The 27,019-nt window shown below is 40.0% G+C and overlaps 1 protein-coding gene across 1 annotated transcript in view; it reads left to right on the top strand.

Moving 5' to 3' along the window:
• Window positions 1-27,019, top strand: part of MYPN (myopalladin) — a 41,832-nt gene that overhangs the window by 10,268 nt on the left and 4,545 nt on the right. The window contains exons 4-17 of the mRNA XM_062496256.1: window positions 1,365-1,512; window positions 3,220-3,291; window positions 3,482-3,623; window positions 4,177-4,200; window positions 6,160-6,276; window positions 6,719-7,088; window positions 9,158-9,742; window positions 11,990-12,137; window positions 21,983-22,204; window positions 22,662-22,811; window positions 23,640-23,719; window positions 24,196-24,322; window positions 25,821-26,028; window positions 26,768-26,933. Coding sequence (XP_062352240.1) covers window positions 1,365-1,512; window positions 3,220-3,291; window positions 3,482-3,623; window positions 4,177-4,200; window positions 6,160-6,276; window positions 6,719-7,088; window positions 9,158-9,742; window positions 11,990-12,137; window positions 21,983-22,204; window positions 22,662-22,811; window positions 23,640-23,719; window positions 24,196-24,322; window positions 25,821-26,028; window positions 26,768-26,933 — 2,559 coding nt within the window. The remainder of the gene's footprint in view (window positions 1-1,364; window positions 1,513-3,219; window positions 3,292-3,481; window positions 3,624-4,176; window positions 4,201-6,159; window positions 6,277-6,718; window positions 7,089-9,157; window positions 9,743-11,989; window positions 12,138-21,982; window positions 22,205-22,661; window positions 22,812-23,639; window positions 23,720-24,195; window positions 24,323-25,820; window positions 26,029-26,767; window positions 26,934-27,019) is intronic.

Raw genomic sequence — 27,019 nt, 5'->3', positions numbered from 1 at the left:
GAGTCAGACTGGTTGAAAACTAAAATAATTAGTCTTTTGTTTTGAACTCCTTTGTATGCACAAATTCAACATCAAAAGCAACACAGTGCTTGATAAAAGAGGCCTTAATCATATGGACTAATGCACCCTGTTGTTTTATTCCATCACTAAGGAGAATTACACTCACTACAAATGCCAGTGTTTAAAATGCAAAGAGAAGACATTTGCAGTGTATTTGACTGAAGACCTCAAGCTGACAGCAAATCCTGTTGTATGTGATTTAAGCTTCGAAGTCATAAAGTACTCCAGCTGGAATTATGGACTTCGATAAATGTTAGGGGTTTTATAAAACTTAAAGTTAACAAACTGTCAAACTTGGGATGTTCTGCTAATTGGTTTGGGAAGAATTGTGAAGTTTTCCATTCTAGCTCAGACTTGTCTAAATGTCAAAGGCTTTTTTTTCATATTCATCTCATGAGGTGTCAATGTAAGGTTGACCATGATCCTGATCACTTAATGGCATCTCTAAACCACTTACCTCATCACGTTTTGAGGTAGTTTTTTTCTCAATGCTGCTCTGACATCATAGTAGGATGTCCTCAAATGATCACATTATGAAAGACCAGGTTTGGGTACAATAAGAGTGTCTTCATTTTTGCTTAGCTTCCAGCTGTCACCACACAAATCTGAACACCTGTAACTAAAGGGAGTTAATGAGAACAGGAGCTAAAAGAAGTTCAAAAGAGAAATCAGTGATCACAACAGTTGTACCTTCACTCTGAGTAAAGCTTCCTCTGTTTTGAAGGCTACCTTTCAGGGGGGACCTCAAACTGAATAAAAATACCAGCTCTTCACTGTCTGCATTATTTCACCTAGCAATAAAATTTAAAAGGGTCAACTCTTGTATTTCCATATATAAACAACCACAAAGTGAAGAGGTATCAATCTGTACACTAGCAAAATTGATGATACGTTGGTCAGAAAGCATGTATCTTTTTTATTTTTCAGCAATTAATTATTGAATCTATATCCAAGCAAACCATGGTATTTTCATTAACTTAGAGGCCCAGCTCTTCACAAAATAGAAACTAGCAGTGTCCTCTGTGAAACCAGCATTCCTTACTCCTGCTGCTCTGAGCTGGTAACAGTCACAGTTGGGTTAATCCAGGACATTAACTGCACTTGGTGTGACTGAACCGAGTGGTCAGATATGCAGGCTGACCTACAAAACGCAGTTTTACCTGGGAGTACAGATCAGCTTAGATCAAGAGTAATTCAGTCCCACAAGTGAGGCTTGACATGTAACTGAGACAGACATAACTTAGGGGCACACACACAGCTCTAGCTTCGAGTTAGAGAACTTGTTCTTGGTTAATATTTCACAGCAAACCAAAGCCAGCCAGCACCTCTGTGAATGCAGCATCTCCTGCTGTCAGAACTGCAACCAAGCATCAAGAAACCTCCAAGGCCCCATCAGCTGTGGTCCAGCCTGTGTCTGTACCTGTCCAGACTGTGTCAACACCACCTAACCAGGTAGGGGGGACACCACGGTGAATTTCAAGGACTAAAAAACAAGCTCTCAATAAAGTGTTTCTCTTACTGTTTGTGACTGAGAACCCCAAATTTTCTAGCATTTGCTTTGCTGTTGAACTTCAGCTTTGAGCCTGGCAGCCATACAGTCCACAGAGGAGAGATCCTGCCTCCAAGGAAACCTAGAGCACCTGGCCAAGGGCAGGGCCCCTTTCTCCCCTGGCTGTAGAAGGAGCAGGTGACTTGGCCAGCACTGGGATCTAGGTGCATTCCAGCAGAGCTCAGGGGCTGCACAGGATCCAGGAGCGTTCCAGCAGAACTCAGGAACTGTGCAGGATCCAGGTGCATTCCATGATCTCAGGAAATGCACAGGATCCAGGTGCATTCCAGCAGAACTCAGGGGCTGCACATGATCCAGGTGCATTCCATGATCTCAGGAAATGCACAGGATCCAGGTGCATTCCAGCAGAACTCAGGGGCTGCACATGATCCAGGTGCATTCCATGATCTCAGGAAATGCACAGGATCCAGGTGCATTCCAGCAGCTCCGGGGCTGGAGGGGTACCTGGATGTGCAGGTCACCTTGCCGGCCTCTCCTCATTTCAGATGGCTCATCCACTTTCCAGCCTAGTATGTTCTCATTTGAAATCTTTTCCTCTCAGTTAAACTTCCTTTAAGCTGAATCGTTTCACTACTATGTTCACTTGGTATGTAGATAAGCTTGTTTGCTACACAACATTTTACTTTCCACATCAAAGGGTTTTTAATTAGCATCACCATGCATTTGCAGTCGCTTTTGTTGCAAACTGACAGCATGTTGAAGTTGTGAATTCTGTCCTGATAGGAAAGGACTCATTCTTACTTAAAACTGAAAAGTTCATGAGCTTCTGAGTTTCTGGTTTTTCAGTGCCTTTTCAAAGTTCACAGCCCAGAATCAGGTGGTGACCAATAAATAGACACTGAACAGGTACTGAACTAAGGCACGTTTATGTTTGATCACAATGAGAATAGAACTAAGCCTATGCCACACGGTTATAGTTACTTCAGAAGTCACTATTTTAAATTTTGTTGGCTTAAAAGGCACCATGTATATAATTTAGCTATTTCCTGAGATACTGAATCATTAATTCTGCTGTTCTGGAGCAACTCTTATTGCACTAAAATGAAAAACTGTATTAAATCCTCAACCTGTACAACGAAGTTTTCCAGGAGGAAAACAACTCCATTCTGTTTTCACTGAGTAGGATCAACAAGTTGATATCACACCTCTGTAAAAAGTTTGGTTTTGGCAAAAGAGAAGAATTATAGTAGCAGTCACATGTAACTTGATTTAACATTTTCCTATTAACATCAATAACTATTTTGTAAGTAGGAATTTTTAAAAGAACACTACGACCAAGCAGATAACATACATTTGCCTTACTGAAATGTGAAGAAAAGATGCTACAATACACTGTGCTATAGCATTTCTTGCCAGGGTTAACTGAGTAAGGCAACAAGTTAATAACAGCATTTTTGCTGTTATCCCATCCAGGAAGATCACGAGTAGTTGCCCCCAACAGAATTTCTGTTCATTACATTAGGTGTTTTGCTTTGGACTTCATCCACCAAAATCTCTTTTATGTCATTACAAAAGCACATTTCTCTTGTATACAAAAAAATAATGTCTGTACACCTAAACATCATCTTATGATGTTTTGTAATCTACAGGCTCGAAGCCCCACTAGCTATTTGCAAGGACTGGATGGAAGACCTATAATTGCTGCTCCTGTATTTACAAAGGTAATTTCTTCTGTGACATATTTGAGAAGTAGAGGTCAGGTAACTGTAAAGAGAGATAATTAAAAATTAGCTAAAAAAAAAAGATGCTTTTCCTAAGCCATTCAGGTGGCTTTACTAAAACTTACTGAAATCAGTATTACCTCCAGACCATTAAGACATTTACTGACTGTCTATTCATTCTCTCTATTAGATGTTACAGGATATTTCAGCTTCTGAGGGGCAGCTTGTTGTTTTTGAATGTCGGGTGAAAGGAGCTCCTTCCCCAAAGGTTGAATGGTATAGAGAAGGAACACTGATAGAAGACTCTCCAGATTTTAGGATATTACAGAAAAGTATGTTTCTTGTGTGAAAATATTGTGTCTAATAAAACATGGGCAAGCAACAAAATTGCTAACATAGCAACACTGTGAATTTCTTATTACAACTGTGATTTTAATTTTCAAATGCAGTCAGAACAGCTGCAATTTTCTCTAAGTCGCTGAAATGCTAAAATTGTGAAAATTCAACCACACTAAACTAAACCTAAGTGAAACAATGGTTCATCATATCTTGATTTAATGTGGGCCAGAGTTTCAGAAACTGTCTTCAAGACAAAATAAAATTCTGCCACTACTGAAATAAAACCTCAAAGCAGTATTGGAGAATTTATTTCCTAATCCCAAGTTCCCAACAGTGTTTGTAAGTATTCACATTGTTCAGTGGTTTTGACACACCATTGAGTAAAAGGCCTGGCTGTCTTCACTCCGCCTTTGACAGAAAACTGGATCAAAAAGAGTATTCCACAATATTTAGAAGGTCAAACTTTATATTTAGTGCTTAAGGAAAAAGAAATGTTGGCAAAAATAACTATATTCAATCTAATAATTCTGCTCTTTTTCCCTTTAGAACCACGATCTATGGCTGAACCAGGTGAGGATCATCAAAAAGCTCCTATTTTTTTCAATACATAAACGTGGTGATTTAACCTCACAAAATATTAATTATCAAAACTTCATTATTTAATTTACATAATTTCTTTTTTCTCCCACGTTCTATAGCTCCTAGGGACATAGATTTCACTGTAGACTGTTCCACAGGCGTGTAATTTGAATTAATTCAGTCTCTTTTGAGGAAAATGTTTCCACTCTGCTTTGACCCACTTTTAACTCAGGATCTAAGTGAGCTAAAGATTAATAAAATTAATGTATCAGGGTCCCCTGTACATGTGAGGTCCTGAAGTATATGAGATTAGGTAGACCTGAGCTATTTTTATCTAGTTTACCAGTTAGGGAACATTGCATCAGATGTTTAGCCATGTCAGCCATGCCCTGTGCTCCCTACCAGCGTAATGTGAGAGTACCACATCAGGTGTTCCACCCCTGATATCAGCAAATCCTCAAAATGTGGCTGGATCTCCTGCTATCAAGGAAAAGGGCAGAATGTGCACTACTTTGCACAGTTGGAGCAGAGGAGCCTTATAGCTTTGATTACTTCTCCACAAGAGATTCACTCTCCTCATTATGCTTTTTACCATTAAAAATATAAAGCTGCCCCTCTCAAGATGGAAAATTACCAAAGGAATATTAGCTCTTATGGAATAGAAACCTCTGTTTGAAACATTTTTACGCCGGAAAGAGTCTTGAAAGAAACTGCCTCTGAGATTTAGGAAGGAAAAAATGGAGCTTTGAGCAGAAGCCACCAACACTGTTCTGTTACTGTCCAGTGGCATCACTGCTGAGTAATGTGAAGCAGTTTTTAGGGGATAATCAGTTGGGTGCAGTTGTCACAGCCTCATCACCTGCTGCTCATTCAGAAGGAATCTGGATTTCCATGCATGCAGTGGCTGGCAGATCCCAGCACAATAAACTAGATACTATAATACCTTAAACTAGTTCTGTTATCATGCTACTATAATAAACTATTAGTCTCCTGTAGTTGATAGCAAACAAACTCTTTGTTGCTATTAGGTTTTCCTTGGTGATGACATGAAACAATCAAGCTTAACTGTGTTATGGCCTTCTGCAAAATTACTCATAGAATATTTATCCTGTAGGGTTTTAGGAAAGTTTATTGCAAAACTGTAGAAAAATCATCACTGAGTAGGCAAAGAAATTTTATCAGCCCACATTTCAATTCACTTTAGATGTTACTGTCCCTCCTCCTCCCAGCTACACAGCCAAACCAAGATTTCCAATCCCATCATGATAGGTATTTATTAGCTGGCACTGCTGCCCAGACACGTCAGATACTGGTCAGACAAGAATGTCAGAAACCCAGACTGACTTTTCTAGATGGAATATAATTTTTCCTAGTACAATTTTGCTAGCATATTTTGGTGCCCATTAGTCATCTTCACAAAGAAGTCAAAAGACAACTTTCTGTAAGCACAGTTAGCACAATCCCCTCTATCTGCACTGGTATTTTTGAAAACAACAGTCTATATGTATGTGTTTTATATTTCTCTCCCACTTGAATTGTTCCCAGTCAATTATAATTAATCTTTCAATCTGCAGAGATAAAAATACCTATATTTTAGTGAGTGGAGAGTGTGGAATACACTGTATATTCTCCCAAATTAAATTCTAAGTTTTTAAAGTCTGTACTTCATGTGTTAGGAAAACATTTTCTAATGTTTTCCACACACTGCTGACACCTGTTCTTTGCTTTCATTGGGCATGCTGGAGCACAGAGGGTACCAGTTGCTGCAGACAATGCTGATAACAGCTGCTGCACACAAAGGCTGCCAAAATTGATAATACTGATGGAACTAGAAACAAACTGAGCAAGGTGGAAGACCTTAAGGAAATCTCCCCAGAGGTAGTCAGGGTTCTGTGTGTTTGTTCACTGCAAGCTCACTTCAAGCACTAATACCGCTCTGATGCTTTGCAGAGGAGATTTGTACTCTTGTTATTGCTGAAGTATTTTCAGAAGATTCTGGCAGTTTCACCTGTACTGCAAGCAATAAATATGGCACAGTGTCCAGTATTGCTCATCTGACTGTCAAAGGTAAGAGTTAGTTTGGGTCCTTTGCTCCCTAGTAAATACAAGCAGAGCAGGCTGTGATTTATGCTGTGTACTGGTGACTCCAATGCAGCTCAAGTTTTGGCAGTGCTCTTCACAACTAAAAAGTGTGAGAATTCTCGGGGGGGGGGGGGGGGGGGGGAATGTTTGAATTTCAAAGACTGTGTAGTTAGTGGAATAATTCACTGGGGACATGGCTAAAGTAAAGACCACTGATTGATTTTCCAAACTGGAACAGCATCCCTTTTCCCTCTACCTTTACTACATTCCTTTTTCAAGGGAATTTGTTCTCAAACAAACAAGGTCAAACAACTCAGTGCAACAACTGAGATCAGAGTGAGTTTTTTGAAGTGTAACTTTGGTGATTTCATTTCACTATGATTTCTGGCATGGACATATCCCAAAGGTTTGACCTTTCATCTTTCAGCACCTGAAGACAGCAGTAATGCAGCTGCTCCTCACACGACAAGCTCCATCGACTTTGTCGCTACTGAGCACCAACCTCCCCCCACCACTCCTTCCAGCCATGGGGCAAATCAAACACCCAAACCCAAACTCGAAGGTGTTCTTGTGAACCACAACGAACCCAGGTCCAGTTCCAAGGCAGGGCTCCGTGTCCACTTCAAGCTGCCTGAAGATGAAAAAGGAAGCGAATCATCCTCAGAGGATGGACCTCGAGCCACAAACCAAATCAGACCCAACCATTTCCCAGAGAAGATAAATGGACAGCCAATGAAAATCCCAGAGCCAACATCACCATCCAAGGAACCTCCCCCAGTACTGGCTAAACCAAAGCTGTAAGTAAACACAAGTCTAATTCTCAGGAGCATCATTGATATTATTTAGCATATATTGACCATGACACTATTGCACTAGAGGAAAAAGTCAAATGCAGAATAAAAAGATTACATGGCAATGGCCTAACTAACCATAATCTTAAAAAACAAATTCTCCAGTGGTAGATTATTTTTTCTGTATATCCCTCTCGGAAAAAGTGATCTTCAATTTAAAAAGGAGAATGTTTTCCCTTTGAAACGTTATTAATTCCACAATGTTTTCTGCTGCAATCAGAAGGTGAAGAACACTGATCTTACACAGGCAAAATAAAAGCAGGTTCTTCAAACATATCTCACTCAATTCTAGGTAGGGAATATTGCCCACAGCAGACATATTCAGTCTTACACATGGTACAGACTGGCAACCAGCAGGCAACTGACATCCCAAAGGCCATGCCTCATGACCTGTGTGCCCAAAAACGTCATCTCCTCCTAAACAGATAAAATACTTGGAAATGCCTGATAATGTGAAACCACTTGAACTAAAAAGCACCTGTGTGATTGGTGCACTGAGAGCTCAAGGGGAAATCTGAAGAAGTAATGTTGTTTTCTTAGAGGATAATTTATGGAATTCACACTACAGTTTATTAAGAAAAGTATTTTCAGCATTTTTTCAACCTCCCACACATAGTTCAACAAAAAGCAGGCAAACATCTTCATTTCACTTCTTAAATAGGTAGAAGCTTTACCTAAGGGCTCAGGAAGGACTTCATAAACTAATTCACTGGCACTCTTAAGCAAGGATGTCATTTCATAGCATTAGCATTACAAGAAGAGGACAGAACTTACATTTCTTGTAGCAGAAGAAGAACTTGGAGCACAGGGTTTTAATTTGTGAAGCCTACACTCATTGCCCTACATACTTTCTGAGCTATAGGGAGTTTGTGGGGAGGCACAGAAGCAGTATTTAAGTACCCAATACTTGCATAAAGCAGAACTTCTCTCAGCTCCCCCTTCCCAAAAAAGCTGTGTTACAAAGGACTGCTTTACTATGCAGATGTATGTATGAAGGGCACAACATCAGGCCCACACATCTGCTAATTCTCTTACATTATAGTTTATGGAAGCTTGAAATGTCTATCTTTATCTGCCTTTAATATGGTTTTTGTTTAGTACATTGTAGAAACAAAGTCTTTTAATTAAAAGCAAATTATGTTGAGTATGTATTTGCTTTGTCAGCAGCAGTTGTGGTTGATCACTGCATCTACATTTTCCACTATTTAACAGTAGTTATTTAGTACTCCATAGTTTATTACACTATCATTTTCCATATCCTCTATGTCTTTTCTGGTTTTGGAAGGGAAAAAGCTCTCCTGTCTTTCATGTGCTGTATTTCCATATACATAATAACTAAATAAACTACTTGACAAGGCAAAACTACTTTCCTTAATCACAAAGTAAAAAAGCCCTGAAAAACTCTAGTAGACAGCATCTAGAAAAATAACAACTGTAGGGAATGCAAGTCCTCTCAGAATTACCCACTTCTGCCTGTCACTGAATGTCAACACCACCTAAACTATGTTGGTAATATCTCCTATGGTGGATTATTATAAAACTTTATCAGTCAAAGTGCTGGTTTCACAGCCCACTTCAGCAGGAGGTAAATAATGCAACCTGGCTTACAAACGCTCATTGAAATTACGATACACCAAATCTCACTCTTAGTTACACAAGCAAAGAGGTACTAAGGCGACTTTGACAATGCTATCCCTGAAATATCTTCGAGTAAGATTTATATTTATATTTCACATGCTAAAATGTAAGAATTACCTTCAGTCAAATAACTTGCAGAGAAAAAGCTTTGGTGCCTCTGGCAAAGAAGGGGAGATGAAGGGAAAGGTAACTGTAGTGACAAACTAATACAATGCTCTTCTCAGAGCATGGTAGAGAATATGTCATGTAGAACTTTCCTGTCTCTTCCTGTATCACAGGACATAGAATTTTTCTCTCTGAATTCATATACAGAAATGCAGCGAACCAGCTCATTCGGGGCTCATAACCAATTCTGTTCATCTTTATTTTCTGTGCAGTGATCAGAGCCAGTTAAAACAGCTCCACAACCAGGTCTTGCTTGAACAACAGCAGGTGCATCAGGCATCTATAAGAGAGCTGTCATTCAACAGCACTTTGGTGAATTCTGCTACTTCTCTGTACCAGCAGTCCACCTCGACCCTGTACAAGCAAAGCTCAGCCTCTGCTTCGCAAGCCTTGGGCTACAGCCGCCCCACGCAGCTCCTGGCACCACAAACGCCCCCACTGGGCAGCCCCTCTGCCAGCTCCTCAGCCACATTCAGCAGCATCCCTCAGGCAACTCAGAGAACAAATAACATGGAAAATTTCATAGGAAATCCTCCACCTGCCCCGTCGAGGCCCTCAGGAGGGTTTGCAAGCAGGAGTGAACAGTCTCTAGCAAGCCCTAAGGAACCTGTGGTGCCTCCAGTACCACTTTCTACATGCAGTGTAAAACAGTTCCAGCCACAGACTGTGACTTCTGCTCCCCTCTCCCCAACCGGCCGGATCCAGAACCCAGTAGCTTTCCTTAGTGCTGTTCTTCCTTCGCTTCCCACCGCCCCATCCACCAATGCCATGGGACTGCCCAGAAGTACACCAGCCATGTAAGTAGCAGAAAGCACGTGCACAGAAGCAGGGACAAATACTCCAAGGAAACTAGGATGTACTTCTGTTCACATGTTCAGTGGGGGAGACACTGAAATGCAAGCCTTTTGTAAAATAGAAAAGTGAGTTATTCATACATTCTGGTCATTTAATCTAACCCTTGCTTCCAGTAAAGAGAAGAAGGGATAATACCTCTGTAATAAGACAGAATTCACGACAGAGAAATGTGAATGTACAAACAGATTTACAGGAATGCGGGGGCTCAGAGATCCATAAGACTGTACTAATGTGAAAAAAGAGATTTCATGAGTTTGCAGGATAAGTCACTCCAAGACTCTTTGCCTACAACAGGTATAAAAACATTCATACCTAGTGTAAGCAACCAGTAATGTTTTAAAGGTACATTATACTGCAAGGTTTTTTTTTAGTCCAGGTGAATCTCATGTAAAGGTATTTTTCAGGCTGCAGTACTTTCTACATTTGAAGTCCCCCAGAAAATCTCAGGAGAGTTAGTGCACATAAATACTTTAATTAACAGCCAGCATGATTTCTATGACAAAATATCTACCATGGTACAAGCAAATAAGGATGATGATGTACTGGCCTTAAGAGTTTCTTCTTTACTGGTGAAGTTGAAGCAAATTTCCCTTTTGTGGACTACGTGAATTCTGTGTTAGCATGGCTAGCACCTGTACATTGGTACAACTATTCACCCACAGGACTCCAAATCCTGCACAAAGTAAGGAGCATTTTCCCCTTTGATCAATGGTACAGTTCAAGGCAGTGATAGCCATCATCAAGTCACAACCTCCTGACTATCCTGCTGATACTACATCAACCAATCTGTTATTACAACAGAAAAACGTGTCCCTGTGTCTGTAGCATTCACCACTCTGTGTGCCAAGAATCCTGCCTTCAAACCAGAACTGCACTGCTACTCACAGACCTCCCAGTTGCCCAGCACAGCCACATAATTGCCATCACCCCATGACATGTGCCTGGAAGTCTTCCCAGCCCCGGCATCCTGATCAGGCACACAGCATAAAGCTGTAAGGTCACAGTGAAGGTTTTCACTTGAGCCAGCTCAAGCCTTTGGTCTGCTTCCACAATGCTGCAAGAGCAAGCAAAAATCACTGCAGCTGTCACCAGTCCCCTTCCACCCCTTCAGAACTGGGGCACAAGTGCTCAAGGGCTGTTCTCTTTGCATTAATGACACTTAACCTCTGCAGTGTGCTTTGCTTTTCTCACTGCTGCACAGGCATGGCCACACAAGTCACCACAATATGCCTCCCAGGCAGACAGTTAATTAAATATGTTTTCTTCATTTCAGCCCAGAGCTGAATTCCACACAGCTAGTGCTCCTTTTGCTGAGATTCAGATCTTGACCTCTTCATGGGAGAGTCTTAGCAGAGCACAAAAGGTCAGGAAGGAACCTGAACAGTATTTGTGATAATCTGTAAATACCTATACTCTTTTTGGCAGTATCAATGATGGTAATTCTGGCTACAAAGGAGTGAGAGTTCAGTGTCTGCAGAACAGGACAAGGCTGATACCTTGCAAAGAAACCACCAGTTATGCCTTTACCTAGAGCTTGCTATCAAGATTCCAAAACCTGTTCTAGTAAACTACCAGAATACTACACACTCCCTTGTAGTGTCCTGCTGCTGTGCTCCAGCACGGCATTCTCACAGTTTCCTGGCGGTTTTATTTAAGAATTAAACTATTTTCAAACCTTACTAAAATGAAACATCCACAGTCCACATCTACAAAATAAAACAAAACCAAAAAATAACTGTTGATCTTAGGTGTCATAAAAGAGTGAGAGAAATTAAAGAAATTCATGGAAAGATAGGTGATATAAAGATCAATCAGAAAACGTATTAACTTTTAAATTATTACCTGAGAGCAGTCAAATGTACACACTGTACACCTAAAGTAACACCTACACTAATTTCTTTAGCATTTCCTGTGGCATCATTCTTGCAGGATAAATATAAATGGAGTCTAGATGCTCATTGTAACACTACAACTCTTATTTTCTTTAAGATGTGTGTTTTTAATTTCTACTGCATGGGAATGGGATACCCCATTGAGATAGTACCAAAACCAAATCATATCCTGTATTGTGCTTTGGCTTCTATGTAAGTAAATAATAGACTCCACTATAACATATCATATCATATATCGGTGACAAAATATATATATACTGTTTGCTGCATGTTAGTATCAGAATTTTCTTTTAATAGCCCAACCCAGGGATTAACAAAGAAAAACCTGAAGCCTCTGCCATTAGCGACAGAAGATTCTATTCGGGAAAACAAAGTCACGCTTGTAAAGGACCTGGAAAGAAAACTGCATTTCAGAGAGAATGCTAATCAACAAAGTGATCAGCAGGTAAGAAAATCGAGTGTTAAAATAAATTTCACTCATGAGCAAGAAATACATGATGATGATGATGATGTGGAAAAAAGCTGTCTGTGTGGGTGAGCTGCTACACTATTTTGTAGGGGGAGATTTCTGGTTTGGAATAGGAAACTGGAGCTTTAAACAAAGCATGAGGGATGCAGCTGTAGAAAATTTACTTTGTGACTGGGCAGCATTTTTAATTTCTGATCATCTCAAAGGCTGGTATGAATGTAAAACTTCTTTATTTTCATGGAAGCTTCTGGACACCGGCTTTTACTTTTTTGCTTTACAAGTTGCTCAATTCATTGCACACACACGTTCATACACTCTACCTTTTAAAACAGAGTGAAGTAACAAGACAGTTTAGGATAAGGTTTTTGTTTTTCTTTTGTTTGAACTAAAACAGGCTTTCAATTTTTTAGCATTAAATCCATTTTTCCAAATTTCCAAACTTAAATGAATTGACAGGGACTTCTTGGAGAACTCTGTAACACTAATTCAAGCAAAATAAAAAACTTCTTACAACGTTCAAGGAACAAAATATCAGCTCACTCTCAACTGGGATCAATACATGCACTGGATCTATGCACTGTCTATGAAACTAAAGAAGAAATTAAAAATGAGATGGTATTTAGAGGTTGAAATGACTGCAAACCAGGTCTTGGCACGCTCAAATCACAGCAGGACACACTAAGGACTGTTAAATAGCTGCTCTGCCTGCAGGTGCTTATTCTTCTCTCACCTTAGCTGCCCCACCATAGCTCAGGTTTAAGGAAGCAAATAAGGGTTTGGCCTCATCTGTTGTCAACCAAAGAACTTTTCCCAACATCCATCAGCTCTTCCGACAGAGAACATGCAGAGAGAAGCAAAACGCCACTGAGGCTCTGGAGCAAAGTCCCCTCTGTGGACAACTGCAGCATAATCCCTGGGGGTTTTTAATTTTGCTGCTGACCTTTCCTTCTGGCAGACCATGCTGCCAAAGCACTTTGAGTAAAACAACTGGCAAGCAGAACGTTTTGCAGATGAATCACAAGTGTTACAATTTGTACTTGCTATGCTAGTAAGACAAATTATTTAGAGAGCTACTGTGAAATACCAGTCAGTCTTTGGAGTTAACTGCATGATAACTCCTTTAGAAACAATGATCACTACTAGTGTCAAAGTCATCTGCTGACAGCAAAAGTTATTTATACACTTACTTGCTATTCTGTATGAGACCAAAGTGAAATCTTGATTCTCAAATTCCTCCAACACTGAAAAAAGTTCAAAGCTGGCACTTCCCTAATTGTTACATTAATCAGAATGCCAATGGCAATGCACTAAAATCAAGAAAAGTTTCCTCATTTTCCTCTCAATTCCCAGCTTTAATCCCTTCTCTCTTTTACTCTTCTCATCCAAGAAAAGGCTACACCAGCAAATTCAAGCCTGAGGCTTCTCCTCAATGAAGGCAGTGATTATTTCAACAGATGACAGGATGAAGAGTATTTTCCAAAATTCCTATTGCTTTACACTATATAGAACAATCATGAGAATGATATGCTGGAGTGCTGGATTCACACCCATGTATTTTGTCATGTTTTCTCCTCTCACAGTTAACACAGAATTAAAAAGGAGACATCTTCATTCCACACATAGAATATCTGTACTAAATCAATTATTGTAATGGTAGGGAAGGGCTTACTCTCTCATAAATACAAATGCAAGTCTCCTGTGTGCAAGATCTCTGCATAATTGAGTATCGCATCCAGTAAGAATCTCAAATGTTGGTTTTTTTGTATTGTCTACGTGCTATTTTAAAAATTCCTTCTCATGAAAGGTGTCCTCTGGTGTATTTTTATTTAGAGCTTTGTATTCTAAATGTACAATGTACTCATGTGTACTGGGACCCCACATTTCAACAGCAGAATTCATTCTCATTTACAATACCTGCAGAGCATGCAGGGATCATCCAGAACAAACAGCTGCAGATGACATGACAAGCCTGTGCCTTAAAGTCCTGGTATTGTCTTCTTTTTACATAAAGGGCAGTAATGAACAGGAGGGATTTGCATTCTGGTGCTCTATTTATTATCTAAAATTGACTTCCATATGAAAAATGCTTAGCTCACAAGATGAGATTTTCCTAAGTGTCAGCATTATGCACTCAGCATGATATCTGATAATCCAGATGTACTCCTTCTGTTTCATCCAGTACATCATTCATCACCAACAATAAAAAAATCCAGGATCAGAACATAGTTGGGAATTTTGCTGATGCTGCATGAGACAGAACAGATTAGTCTCTGGGCTTCTACAGCTCTGATGACCAGGAGGTGCTGAAAGAAATACAAATATGACTTTGCCAAGATTCTAACTGCAACTTTGACCAAGTACATGCAATAACAAGCTGTCATTTTTACCAGAAAAAGCCATCATACCCATCATTCCCGCAGATGGTGGCAAGCTCTAGTGCCAGGTGAAATTTTGTCACAATTAGGAGTGCTGAAAAAAAAATGTGATTGAGTTACACCCAAACATCTTCAGTCAGATTTGCTCAGTTCTATCAAAACAAAAGGTGCATCAATGGCTTTATTCCTAACAGGAAGATATTAAGACAAATCCCAGGATAGAGGAGACTTGACCCAGCGTCTTCTTTAGCTTGAAGACAATCAAATTCATAACGATGAACTCACATAAGGACATGCTTCACTCCTTGCCAGTGGGTACATGTGGTGCTGGTGCTGTCCCAGATTGTTCAAATAATTAAGCATTCTTTAACAGCAGGAGAAAAATCTGGAAATTCCATCTTTCAGGACAGCTTCTGTAACAGGTGACCTGAGCTAGAAAAGCTACAAAGCTACCTAGGTGGTAGAAAACCACCTTCTCCAGCTCCAAGGGTAAGACTTTCAGGCACCAAGAACAGGCCCTCACTTAGCAGGACATTTCAAAGAGCATTTCAGCTCAGTGATTAGGGTCCTCTGGGGAAGCTGAATTTTAGAATTTTTTCTTCCATATTGTAATGGAGAAAAGGAACAGAGAAATAAAAAGAGAATCACTCTAGTGCCCAGAAATGAGGCCAAAAATACACCTGCATTCTTGTCCTTGCTGTAGTGCATGTTTCAGTATTTCTGCCAAGTGAAAGAGAACAAGAAGGACAAAGAAGATCCCCATCCACTGCTCTCCACCCCCAGAATGTTTTATTGGCACAAAGCTTGAAGCTTTCTCTTGGAGACTGAGACTGAAATGCTGTGTGACCAAGCATCCAAGTCTCATAACCCCAGTGAGTGTCAGGCAACTACTGGAAATGAAAAGATGTGTGGGGAGGAAAGGAAAGAAAGAGACTTTGGGGAGACTTTGGCAAATGGAAAAATATTAATCTATAATGGAAATTAATTCTTCTCCCCTAATATTTGAAAGCATTCACAGGCTTCACCAGTATAAATAAATTTATAAATATTTCTTCTGTTAACAGAGGAAATTCAGCTTTACAGGCAAAACTTAGAAATTAATGACATTATCTCCTCAACTTTTTGTTATAGAAACAATTTAAAATAAAAAAATGAGGTAATTAAACCTCAAAATCCTGTAATAAAACTAAATTAATTACCCATGCAATAATAAAGGAAGGCAAAATTAAATAGTTAAATAGTTCATACATTTTGGTTATAAGAACTACAAACCATGCTCATATATCTTTGTCATTTACTATGAAGAATATCATGCGGCAATGCCGATTGGTTGTGTCATATGTAAGACTCAGATAGCAGCCTTATTTTTAGGACAAAGAAAAAACCTACAGCTGTTTAGAAACTTATGCACAGCCTTCACAGGAATATTCTTTACTTTTGCTAGAGAATACTTGATAAGAAATTTCAGACCAGAAGATATGTAGGGGTTTGTCCAAAAGCATTAGGTCACCAAAAGCCAAAGCCTTATGCAGATCCCAACTCATCACGCGGCCCTGACACCAGTAACATCACAGCACTGATCCCACAGAACCATCTCCTTGCAGTTCCCATAGTGAGCCCTCAGTCTCAGAAAGGCCCAGGGATCACCCAGAACTCTGTTCCCAGGGCACAAAAATCACACTTCATTTAATCACTCCAAAAATCTGGCTCAAAATCAAGCTTCACATCATCTCTCAAAAGTCAGCAAATGTAAGCAATTTCAGACTAAGGATGGGAATTTGACCACAAAGACTCCCATGGAAGCTTGTCTGCTCTGTACTAGAAATGAAAAATTATGTAAGAATCTGACCAAGACAAACTGATACTAATATGTATAAACTCCCTGTAATTGTGGCAATGAACTTGTGGCTGTCTTCTCAAGACTTGGATCTAATCAATAAGAAAGCACAGACAAGTTTTAATGGTAGGGATCCTGGCTGGCAGAGCTCATCACATTCGAGAGGGAAGCAGAGCTCTTCATGCTTGCACACACTCACTCCAGCTGCTAAATCTGGGAACTGGAGATGGCAACTCCATTTACTTTCTCCTCCATTTCCTTCTTGCTTCATCACTCTGAACTGTATTTTGAATATTGTCTAGCTAGACAATGACTTGCTACGCTCTTCATGGGTTTGTGTTTGGGTAAGCATGAGATTCATGCCTCGTTCTATGTAAGATGTCCCATATAATTAATCTGCAGGAAATAAATCACTCCAGTGGTACCTCTTCATAGGACATGCCAAGTGGAGCAAACCCTGTACAATGGATCTGCTCTTTTTGATTCCCACTGCTGAGAGGGAATAGGGAGAAGAGAGAGAACCCAAACTAATCAGGATATTTCAGTCAGACTAGCCTAGATTAGGCTGTGAAGTTAAGGAGTGTTACAGCTTGGAAACAGATGCTGAGATGCAATATATGCCACTTTCGTAGATAAACTGTTATATGGATATAGAATAATCTTGCCAAAATGGCAATCTAGTAAAAGTTACAAAACTGGGATTAAATTGGGAAATTTGTCTAGCACTGGCAACAGAATTGTTTTTATATAGTATATGAGAATCAACATTCCAGTAGAGCTTCCCTAGCCTTTCTGTTTGTGTTAATTTCCATGAGTTACTATGCTAGCATCAGGTTATTTTTATTCTACAAGTTTCTACTAACTGTTAGTATGTATATTCCCTAAGATCTGAATCCCGCTAAAGATAAATCTGAACTACAACGGATGCAGGATTTTAGAACTCATATTCATACACAAAGGTGCTTAGAATCTAACAGGAATTACTACACTCTATGCATTTCCCTTTTTTGCCAAAAATGTTCACAGATAGCAGAAAGGCCCAGGAGTTAAATTGCTTGACAAGATCTAAGAGACCATGATGCAGCTCTCTGCTCTGTCACAGATTTGTTGTGCTACCTTCAGCTTCTTTAGGCCTCAATTTCAGGTAAAATGCAGGCAACGGCCCTTCCCTGAAGGGTGCCGTGCTCTTGGATTGTTAAAAATGATGGTGATGGGGCCAAACATCCATCACAGAGACAAAATGATACAAACCTGTACCTTTGGCAAGGCTGGCATGGAGAGAAGATTTTGTTTGTTGTGCAGGACAAAGTACAGCCACCCACCAGCAGCCTACAACAACATTGCCAAGTCAGAGCAAAGGCAAGTAGAAGCAAAGCTGCATTTCCCTTCTCTATCTGCCACAAAGTTCCATTAGAACAGTACAAAACCACTTCGGATACATATTCAGCACATTTCCTGGCTCTGTTTTGGCCCGTTCAAAGTCTTTTACCTTTCAAACTATACTGTGACAATATTAATATAAGCATCACTTTTTGCATGCTGTGCACACTAAACAATGTGCATTAGATGTAGGAGAAATAGCCAGGTTTTCAAAACTGCAATCTACTCAGCCTATACAGATAAATATATACCATTAGAGATGCATTAAATACATTATACTTTGTACAGAGCATTACACCACTGAAGAGGAGCTTAAATTTTTAGCTGGTAGATATAATAATTTTAAATATCTGGCGACAGTATTGAACACGCGTATGAATTACTGCCTGTAAAAGTTTCGTGTTCTAGGAAAGCTGCCAAAAAAGGAGCTGCAATGCTACATTTTTGACTCCAAACCCAGACCTTGAACCTTCCTACTCTTTCCCTCAGCCTCCTCAGTATGCTGAACTGCAGCCTAGTTTTAACATTGCACCCCATGGCTCCATGGGCTTGTTCTTTGTGCGACACTTTACTAAACACTTGTCTGAACCACAACAACACTTTGCCCCACACCGCTTTTGTAATCACGTTCAGAAATAGGCTTATGGCTTCTGTGATAAAAACAGTTCTTCAGAAAGCCGTATTAACAACTCCTTTTTGTTCTTGCTAATCCTAAAAGAAAACCTACCAGACAAGCAAAAACCTCCAAGATTATACTCTGCATGCAAAAGGGTATTCTGACGTATTTCAGAGATTTCTGTTCTTTAAGAAGTTTGGTGTAGCACTTCGGCCTCTGAATGCTGGTGTTCAGATTTTCACAGCAAAGTTAACTTGGTCTTGATGGTTTGGTTGTAAATTTATACAAGCATGTATATGCACACAGAACAGGTTCAGAAAAGCAGAGACTGAAGTATGAGCGCAACACACAGGAAGCAGGAGCTATGGGAGCTCTGACTTTAATGTTTTCTAATTTAAAATGTATTTTTTAATGTAACTCCTTCAAAAGAGCAAACTCCTGCAGTCAGCCTGCACAGTTCCCTGCCACAGACCTGCCTTTGTACAAGGACACTTGGGGCTTCCATGGGCAGAGAAGCAGCTGCCAGCAATGGCAACCTGGTGCTGATGGTGCAGCAAAATGCTTTTGTTTTCACAAAGAGCTACTTTTATCCCTCTTTCTGTGTATGCACGTACATCCAGGGTCACATGCAAAGAAATGTGGGAGAAAACCTGTCCACGATTAACTTCAAAGGGTCCCATGAAATGCATTCCTTCCTCGATTGTATTTTCTGCTGCAAGCAGACATTTGAAAAGGAAGAAATGCCCATAATTCTTAATGAAGTAGTTTGTAGGAAGTTAATATCCTCAGCACATCAGCCAGGTAAAAAAATGATACACTGCACTCACAGAACAGATCTAAATCAGACACAAGGTTAATTTGGTTATGTACAACTTGAAAATAACTGCTCTAAGTTTTATTTATTTTAGTTGGTTAGATCACTTAAGACACATCTGCACTTTTGGAGTAGAGGAAAAAAATATGTTGTCTCTATCAGCATTATTTGATTTCATATGTAGGCCATCATGGCTACAGCAACCCTATGTTATTAATTTCTTATAACATACCATGACTTCTTTTAGACAACAATTACTCTAGAAAAAAAAATCCATATGAAAAACTGCTGACTAAACTCAGCTGTCTATAAACAGTACTGGACTGTGCCATCAGCTTGCAATATTTCAAAATTTGACTGTTCTGCAGTCAACACTTTCCACATTAAGGTGATGCCTTGAAAGCATCATGGCAACGCCCTTCTAGCCCCATTACTTCCCTCTGCTATAGCAGCCACTCCCTGATTCTTACATGATCCTGCCTTCCTAGAAGGCACAGGCTGTTCTCAGTATCAAGGGTAAAACACTGATTGCTTAACTCCCCCTTGGAACACTAGAAACAGTTCTTGCCACCTACATGGGTAAATGGTTTGTTTGGCAGGGGAGAAATCAGAGCAACTCCAGTTTTACACTGGCTTTAATGAGATGAGAATTTGATCCATAAAGCAATTTGCTGAGACCAGCTGCATGAGAGAAGAAAAGCTGAAGGAGATTAAACTCTATTGGGCTGTTTGGTGCTCCCCAGCCCTCTGAGGTGGTGGCTGGTACCACGCCTTGCCTGGATCCCAGCCTCTGGCACGGCTCACCCTGGCACAGAGCAGCCAGCTCAGAGCTCTGCTTGGCACAGCTGGGCTGGCAGGACAGTGCCAGAGAGCAGAGTGGCCACGCCACAGTGGGGGAAGGTGGTCAAGGTAAGGAAGGGATCTTGCAGGGAGGACTCAGCAACCTCAGCTCCCTGTGAATGCTCCTGAAACCTTGTAGCTCTCTGCTCTGCTTCGAAGCTGCATGGAATGAACAGCCCTGCAGCATCAGAGAACAAGGGACCAGTGCAAGGAGGTGCAACTTCCTTCAGCAAATTCCTTTCCTACCTACTCCTACCATAGCTAACCTTCAAACAACTTCCCCAGCACAGACATTTTCAATGAAAACACACATATCTACCACTACAGCTCCAAAATCAGATACTACCAGGGTGTTCATTCTACCACAGCAATTTCCAACTTTTTCTACTTCATGACTGCCACACTTTCCTCCTCTCACTCCCAAATCTTACAAACCCCTGTCTCCTCAAAACTCCGCTGTAATGTCTAAATTTATGGCCGCTTCTCTCTCCTTGGTCTCTTGAAGAGAGAGAAGAATGCAGAAGAGTTTGTCAGCTAAAATTTTTTACTGCCCCTCCATCTTTTCTCCCTATTATCTGGAAACTGTTGGTCAGGAGCATGATCAGCAGTAAGATGGAATGGCCAAATGATTAGAGATGTATTCACATTCAGAAACAGGCTTATGGCTTCTGTTACAAGAACAGTTCTTCAGAAAGCCATACTAACAACTCCTTTTTGTTCTTGATAATCCTAAAAGAAAACCTACCAGACAAGCAAAAACCTCCAAGATTATACTCTGCATACAGAAGTATATTCTCATTTATTCTCATATATTATACGCCAGTGTTTTGGCATATCTGCTGGTTCTTTAGTTAACTTACTGTAAGACAAGAGGCATTTTCTGAACCTTGTTTTTTCAGCAAAACTAATATATCTAAGGACTGGCTACACCCTTATTTACTACTTGTTGGTTTCTAAAATTCCATTTTCAATAGAAGCAGGAATGCAAACTCTAGACTTAAAATCTGCACAAACCCAGGTCTGAGCAAACTGATTTTTCTTCTACAGGTAACACAGGATTTTCCCCCAAAAAAAAGGCAGTTTGTAATGACTTAGAAGCAAGGAACTCTTGCAGGTGTGTTTGTCAGTGCAGGGGGCAGAGTGTGCTACCTGAGAAGTCCATCCAGGTGTAGCTGCAGTGCTCCACCATGCCCAGGACAAGCACTGGTTTGGAGGCACAAACTGATGCTGGCTCTTGGTCTGAGGCTTCACAAGCCACAGAAAGAGACATTTGGTCAAATGCCTCCTGGTCTAGACATGAGATTTCCTCATGTAAAACAGCTAAGTCATGAGACATTTCTAATTGAATTCAGGGGACCAGGAGAAAGTTCATAATCACGCTGAACTATCTGGAAATGTTCGTTTATGTAGGAATATGCTGGGTTTATTGCATCATCTGTTTAATCTTCTAAGAATTTCAATGTATTTTGCATTCTCAGCTACACCAGCTAGAAATCTGCCCAAGTTTAACCTGAAGTTAATTACTCTGAAAATAATTCCCTTTCTTCCTAATTTTCTATTTTAGTAGGTATAGTTTTCCTTATTTAATTATGAACTAAAATATACAGCATTCATTTCTATAATTAGCATGTGACTAATATTTGAACACAAAATCCTCAAAAATTTGGTATGTTTTAATAATTTATTTTGATCAACAGTGTGCAAGAGTATGTATTTTTTTTGACAGGGACTATAGGAATTACATGTTTGACTTATTCTGCTGTCTGTGAAAAAACTCAGTGTCATTACACTGTGCGGAGTCTGTGCCTGCAAACCAAATTCAGACTGTTTTGGGACATCCCAGGTTTACTTAGGCCTTTTTATTTTTGCATGTTGTAAATTAGTCTAAAAGTGCCAATGGCTGCAAATACCCAGGACATGACTGGTTTTGCTCAGACCTGTGCCTCTCTCACCCTGCAGGAATACAGAATTTCAAGCTTTGAGCAGAGGTTGATGAATGAAATCGAATTTCGCCTTGAGCGGACACCAGTGGATGAATCAGATGATGAAGTCCAACACGAGGAAATCCCTACAGGCAAATACATAGCTCCCATCTTTGATAAGAGACTCAAGCATTTTCGGGTAATGGAAGGATCCCCTATCACATTCACCTGCAAAATAGTTGGAATACCTGTTCCCAAGGTATGTCATTCTCGCTGTAACCGGGAAAGGAACAAAACCCATCTCCGTGCTGGTTTCTGTACATCCCTCCTGAGCACGTGGCTCTGTGGAGAGAGCTCCCAAATGAATCAGTTCCCCCACCCTTCTAAAAATAAGTATCTAAAGTATCTGTTCCTGAGCATGCATCAGGCCTTGAGGTGCAACCACCTGACTCCAGGAGATACAAAACTGCACACCCCCCAGAACTCCCAGGAAGATGAGAACTGATCTAACCAGTAATGTGCCTGGAGCCAAGAATAGAGAACCTGACAGGCCCAGCTAGGATATGCGACTTCCTGAGCTCAACTTGGGAAGCTCAATTCTGTCTCACATTATAACTGATCTGCAAAGTTTATAATACTCTAAAATTTTATTAGCTATCACTCATATCATTTTTCTAGTCACTGTTAAGTCATGGGGGCATGTCTGATCACTACAGGTCTACTGGTTCAAGGATGGCAAGCAGATTTCAAAGAAAAACACACATTTCAAAATGAACAGAGAAGAAGATGGAACATGTTCTTTACATATTGAAACGGCTACTAATGATGATGATGGCAACTATACGATTATGGCTGCAAACCCACAAGTAAGGTGTTTTATTTTACAAAAATGCTTGTTTAATCTTTTCCTAATATACATTATTAGGCCACGTACTTTGACATCGAGCGATGACTGTATCTCAAATAATGTGCTTCAGAGCATAGGAGAGGAAACCACATAAAGATGACTGATGAAACTACTCCCGTTACACAGTCAGTCAAAAGCACTACGGACATTTTGTCATGGTACTAACTCCTGCCCTATCTCCATCCCACTCTCACTTGCTGATAGGTACCTTTTGAGATGTGCTGACAAGACAGACATGACGTTTCAGGCAGAAAGAATAGAGCAGGAACAAGCAAATAGTTACAGCAAATTTGGAACTGTTACCAATCACAATTGTGTTCTTTATCCAGGATGCAAAGATGTGAATCTGCAAATAGTCCCACTCCCATACACCACTATTGACCCCATGTGCTAGCTTAGCTGTTTATTTAGAAGTACATTCATCAGGTAACTTTTTTCAGTTTAAATGTTTTTTTTTTTTTAAGATTATTTTTCTTTTCAGTTTCTATATGGCTACATTTTAAAGTATGCCAGTACAAAGGTACTAGCAGACAGTACCTGTGACATGAATACATAAGCAGGAACAGGCACCACTGCTAAATGCATTGCCACAGCGTGGAAGAGTTTGAGAAACCCCTGCCTCAACTGCAGGCAAACAACATTTGCTTCTGGGGAAGTGGTATTCTCACTATAGTTCAGCTACTTTATAAAAAATAATCCTAATGCACTGTAAGTGTTCAATATTTATCATTTAAAATTAAATAATCCATTAACCAACTATTAATTTTGTTTCCATTGTGAATTGCAGGGGAGGATCAGTTGTTCAGGACACCTGATGGTTCAGAGTGTCCCTTTTCGGGGACGAATATCAACAACTCAGCCTCACAGGTGAAAGAAAAAAGTCCTGCAGACCTTCTTTATGCTTTTTACTGAAGGCATCCAAAATAACCACTGCATTGAACTTCAGTTCTCAATCATAAAATGGAAATAACAGCAGCAGTTCCCTCCAACAGGTCACTTCTTTGTTTTTGAAGGTCATCTTCAAATAGAGGGAAGTTCAAGTACGACTTCATTTACTTGTGGTAGTGGAGCTAAAGGCAAGGGATGGATTAGCCAAATGAAATTTAGCCCAAAAAATGCAAAGAGAAGCAAAGGCTGGCTTGGGAATCTGAAGATACTACATGATAACTATTTCTAAATGGAAAATATGCAAGAATTAAATTACAATCAGTCCATTTCTTTCTGCCCTTTTATGTAACTCAAGCTATCTCTCCATCCTTTTCCTCAATATCTTCCTTTTTTTTAAAAGCATTAGGGAAAAAAACTTGACTTCCAAACACACGCCTGTGATTTTTGTGTTGCAGAACACGACCCCGGGTGCCAGAAGGAGACAAAGAGGCAGTTCAGGAACGCTTTTTCAGGCCATACTTCCTACAGGCTCCAGGTGACATGGTGGCACATGAAGGGAGACTCTGTAGGTTGGATTGTAAGGTATTAACTGGTTCCTCTGTTCACTCTCACTTTCCCTACCTCTGTACACGTAGTGCTGTGTGTTTTCATGTTCTTTGTTGCATGCATGAATGTTTTCCATTCAAGTTTTAATGCTTCATTTCTAAAACTATTTCTTAATGCCATTGTCTCTGAGCTGATTCCAGGCATTTCTTTTTGAACAAATATTCTGTGGGATGAAGAACACAGAAAACACAACCCAGACACAGAAGGCTCATTTACAAGGTTGTTCAAATTACTAGATATGCTCACTGTGTCCTTTACCAGTATGAACTCCAAAAGTGTTGCTCCATTATCAGATTCTTGAACATAATCCAGAATAGCACAGAACCATGAGAAAGAGAGGATGCAGCATGTTTCTTTGTGTTCAAACAAATGTTCCCATTGTATTGGACTGAATTACTGAAGATTAATACTCCCTGAAAAGCGGGAACTCAGCCCAGTTCATTTTATGCTTCCCCAGCATGCACAGAGGCAGAAATATCCCCATTTACTGATTGAAATCCTGGCATGAAAGAGTAGTCAGAGGTTAGAGTACACAAAGTGAACATCCTGTTGTAGAACACCTTTAGGAGAATCAGCTGCTCCAACATATTCTGGTAGCCCCTCCATGCCCTTGCAGTGCAGCAAAGGTGGCAGTGACCTCTACCCTGAAGAGAGTAGAAGCTCTGAGGCACAAGTTAATGCCCTGAAGATGAACAAGACTCATTACTACTTAATTTATGACGTAAAGTTTACGAGGAGCATGCCAAAGAATTTGGTTATTCCTAGCTCTGCTACCCTGGCAGAGCTTGTGAAGCCTTAAAGAATGTCTGGCATTGCACAGACCTGGGAGAGAGCAGTCCTCACTCAGGCAAGTTCTGCTTCCCTCTTGCTCTGCTTTGCAAAACGTTGTTTGGAAAGCAGTATTTTAGAAGAGAGTAAGAACTGCTCCCTATTGAAAAGGTTTTTGATACCACAATACAGTCTAATCTTCCAAAAAATACTTAGTTTGTAGTGTTCTAGAGTAGACAAGTTCAACAGCTATGAAGTATTATATAATTCTTCATCAAATTTTACAAAGTAATATGTATAGAATTTATTTTCATCTCTGTTAAACTCTAGCATTTTAGATTGAGGAATTTGATTTATATTCAGCACAAAAAAAGGAAAACTACCAGATTATTAAATCTTTTGTGAATCTCCTATTCTAATTTTATATTTCAAACTAAGTTTCTTCCTTACTGACTAAGAAAAACGTAGATATTTCATGTATTTTTAAAAATCTTTTTGTTTGTTTGCTTTCTTGTTTTCTCCCTTTTGGAAGTAGTAAGCAGAGATACAAAAATTGAGAAATTATATTAAAAAAAACCAATATATATATATTTCCAGTCTAGATTTTGTCATGATTCAGCTGGCATTTGTAAAAAGGCCTAGCTCTGAATTTCCTAACCTCTCTCTGTCAGTTGGCAGTGTCTTGAGCTGCTTCCCTGTCTCTTAGGTGAGTGGGTTACCAACTCCAGACCTGACGTGGCTCCTGAATGGCAAACCCGTGCTCCCAGATGCCAGACACAAGATGCTGGTCAGAGAGACTGGAGTGCACTCTCTGCTCATCGACCCTCTCTCCCAAAGTGATGCTGGAACTTATACCTGCCTTGCCAGTAACAAAACAGGACAAAATTCATTTAGTCTTGAGCTCACTGTTGTAGGTAAGAAGCACTGAAAAATTAATCTCAATTATTAAGTTATCTGTATGTATTTCTTCAAACTGACCTTACATAGTTTCCCTACAGTCAAGTACAGATAAATTGTTAATGCACTGAAAAAAGGAGAATCCAACAGCTGTAGATACAGATATGTAATTTTTATGTATAGATATATATTTCCCTCCTCAGCTGATGCAGAGAAATGCACCTGGTGCTCAGATGAGTGCACTCCTGTTACTAAGAGTGCCATAAGAACTCTGCCTCATTATCACCCTTCCTCTCTTGTCTGGGCAAAATGACATTCATAACTTTCTCCCAAGAAAATGCTTAGGGTTCGAATTCACAATATGTATGTTGAGCTATCCCAGATTTCAGCCCAAATTCTACTGGTTTAAAAATGTTTTAAAACATAATAATTTAATGTGAATACTGCTCTTCAATAAAGCCTTAAAAGATATGAGATATTGAAATTTACAGATGTGGCATTGATTTCCTGCAATGGTAGTAAGTTTAGACTCCGTAGACGTGCACTGATTCTTTTATGAACTTCAGTTCTGCCTATTATTTACTTTATGTCCCCCTACAGAGGGTATGTCATGGCATTTTGATTCCCTTCCAACATCCCATGAAAACTTCACAACCTATTTTGGTATCACAAGACAAGAACAATTTTGTGTTCTTCCATACTATTCAAAGAGAAACAAACAATAAAATATCTGTTGTTGGCTAATTCTTTTTCCAGCAAAGGAAGTAAAAAGAGCCCCCATGTTTCTGGAGAAGCTTCAGAACTGTGGTGTTCCAGAAGGCTACCCCGTAAGATTAGAGTGCAGAGTTGTGGGAATGCCACCTCCTGTATTTTACTGGAAGAAAGACAATGAGACTATCCCATCAAACAGAGAGAGGATGAGGTACTGTACCCTAACACCCGTGCCTGAAGTTTCTTGTGGCTGGACCAGCTGCTTCCATGAAAATCTCCGTGATAAGTGCAGATGGT

This window comes from Cinclus cinclus, chromosome 7 (assembly GCF_963662255.1).
Source record: "Cinclus cinclus chromosome 7, bCinCin1.1, whole genome shotgun sequence".
Taxonomy (NCBI): Eukaryota; Metazoa; Chordata; class Aves; order Passeriformes; family Cinclidae; genus Cinclus; species Cinclus cinclus.
This window is presented reverse-complemented; position numbering and strand designations above follow the sequence as displayed.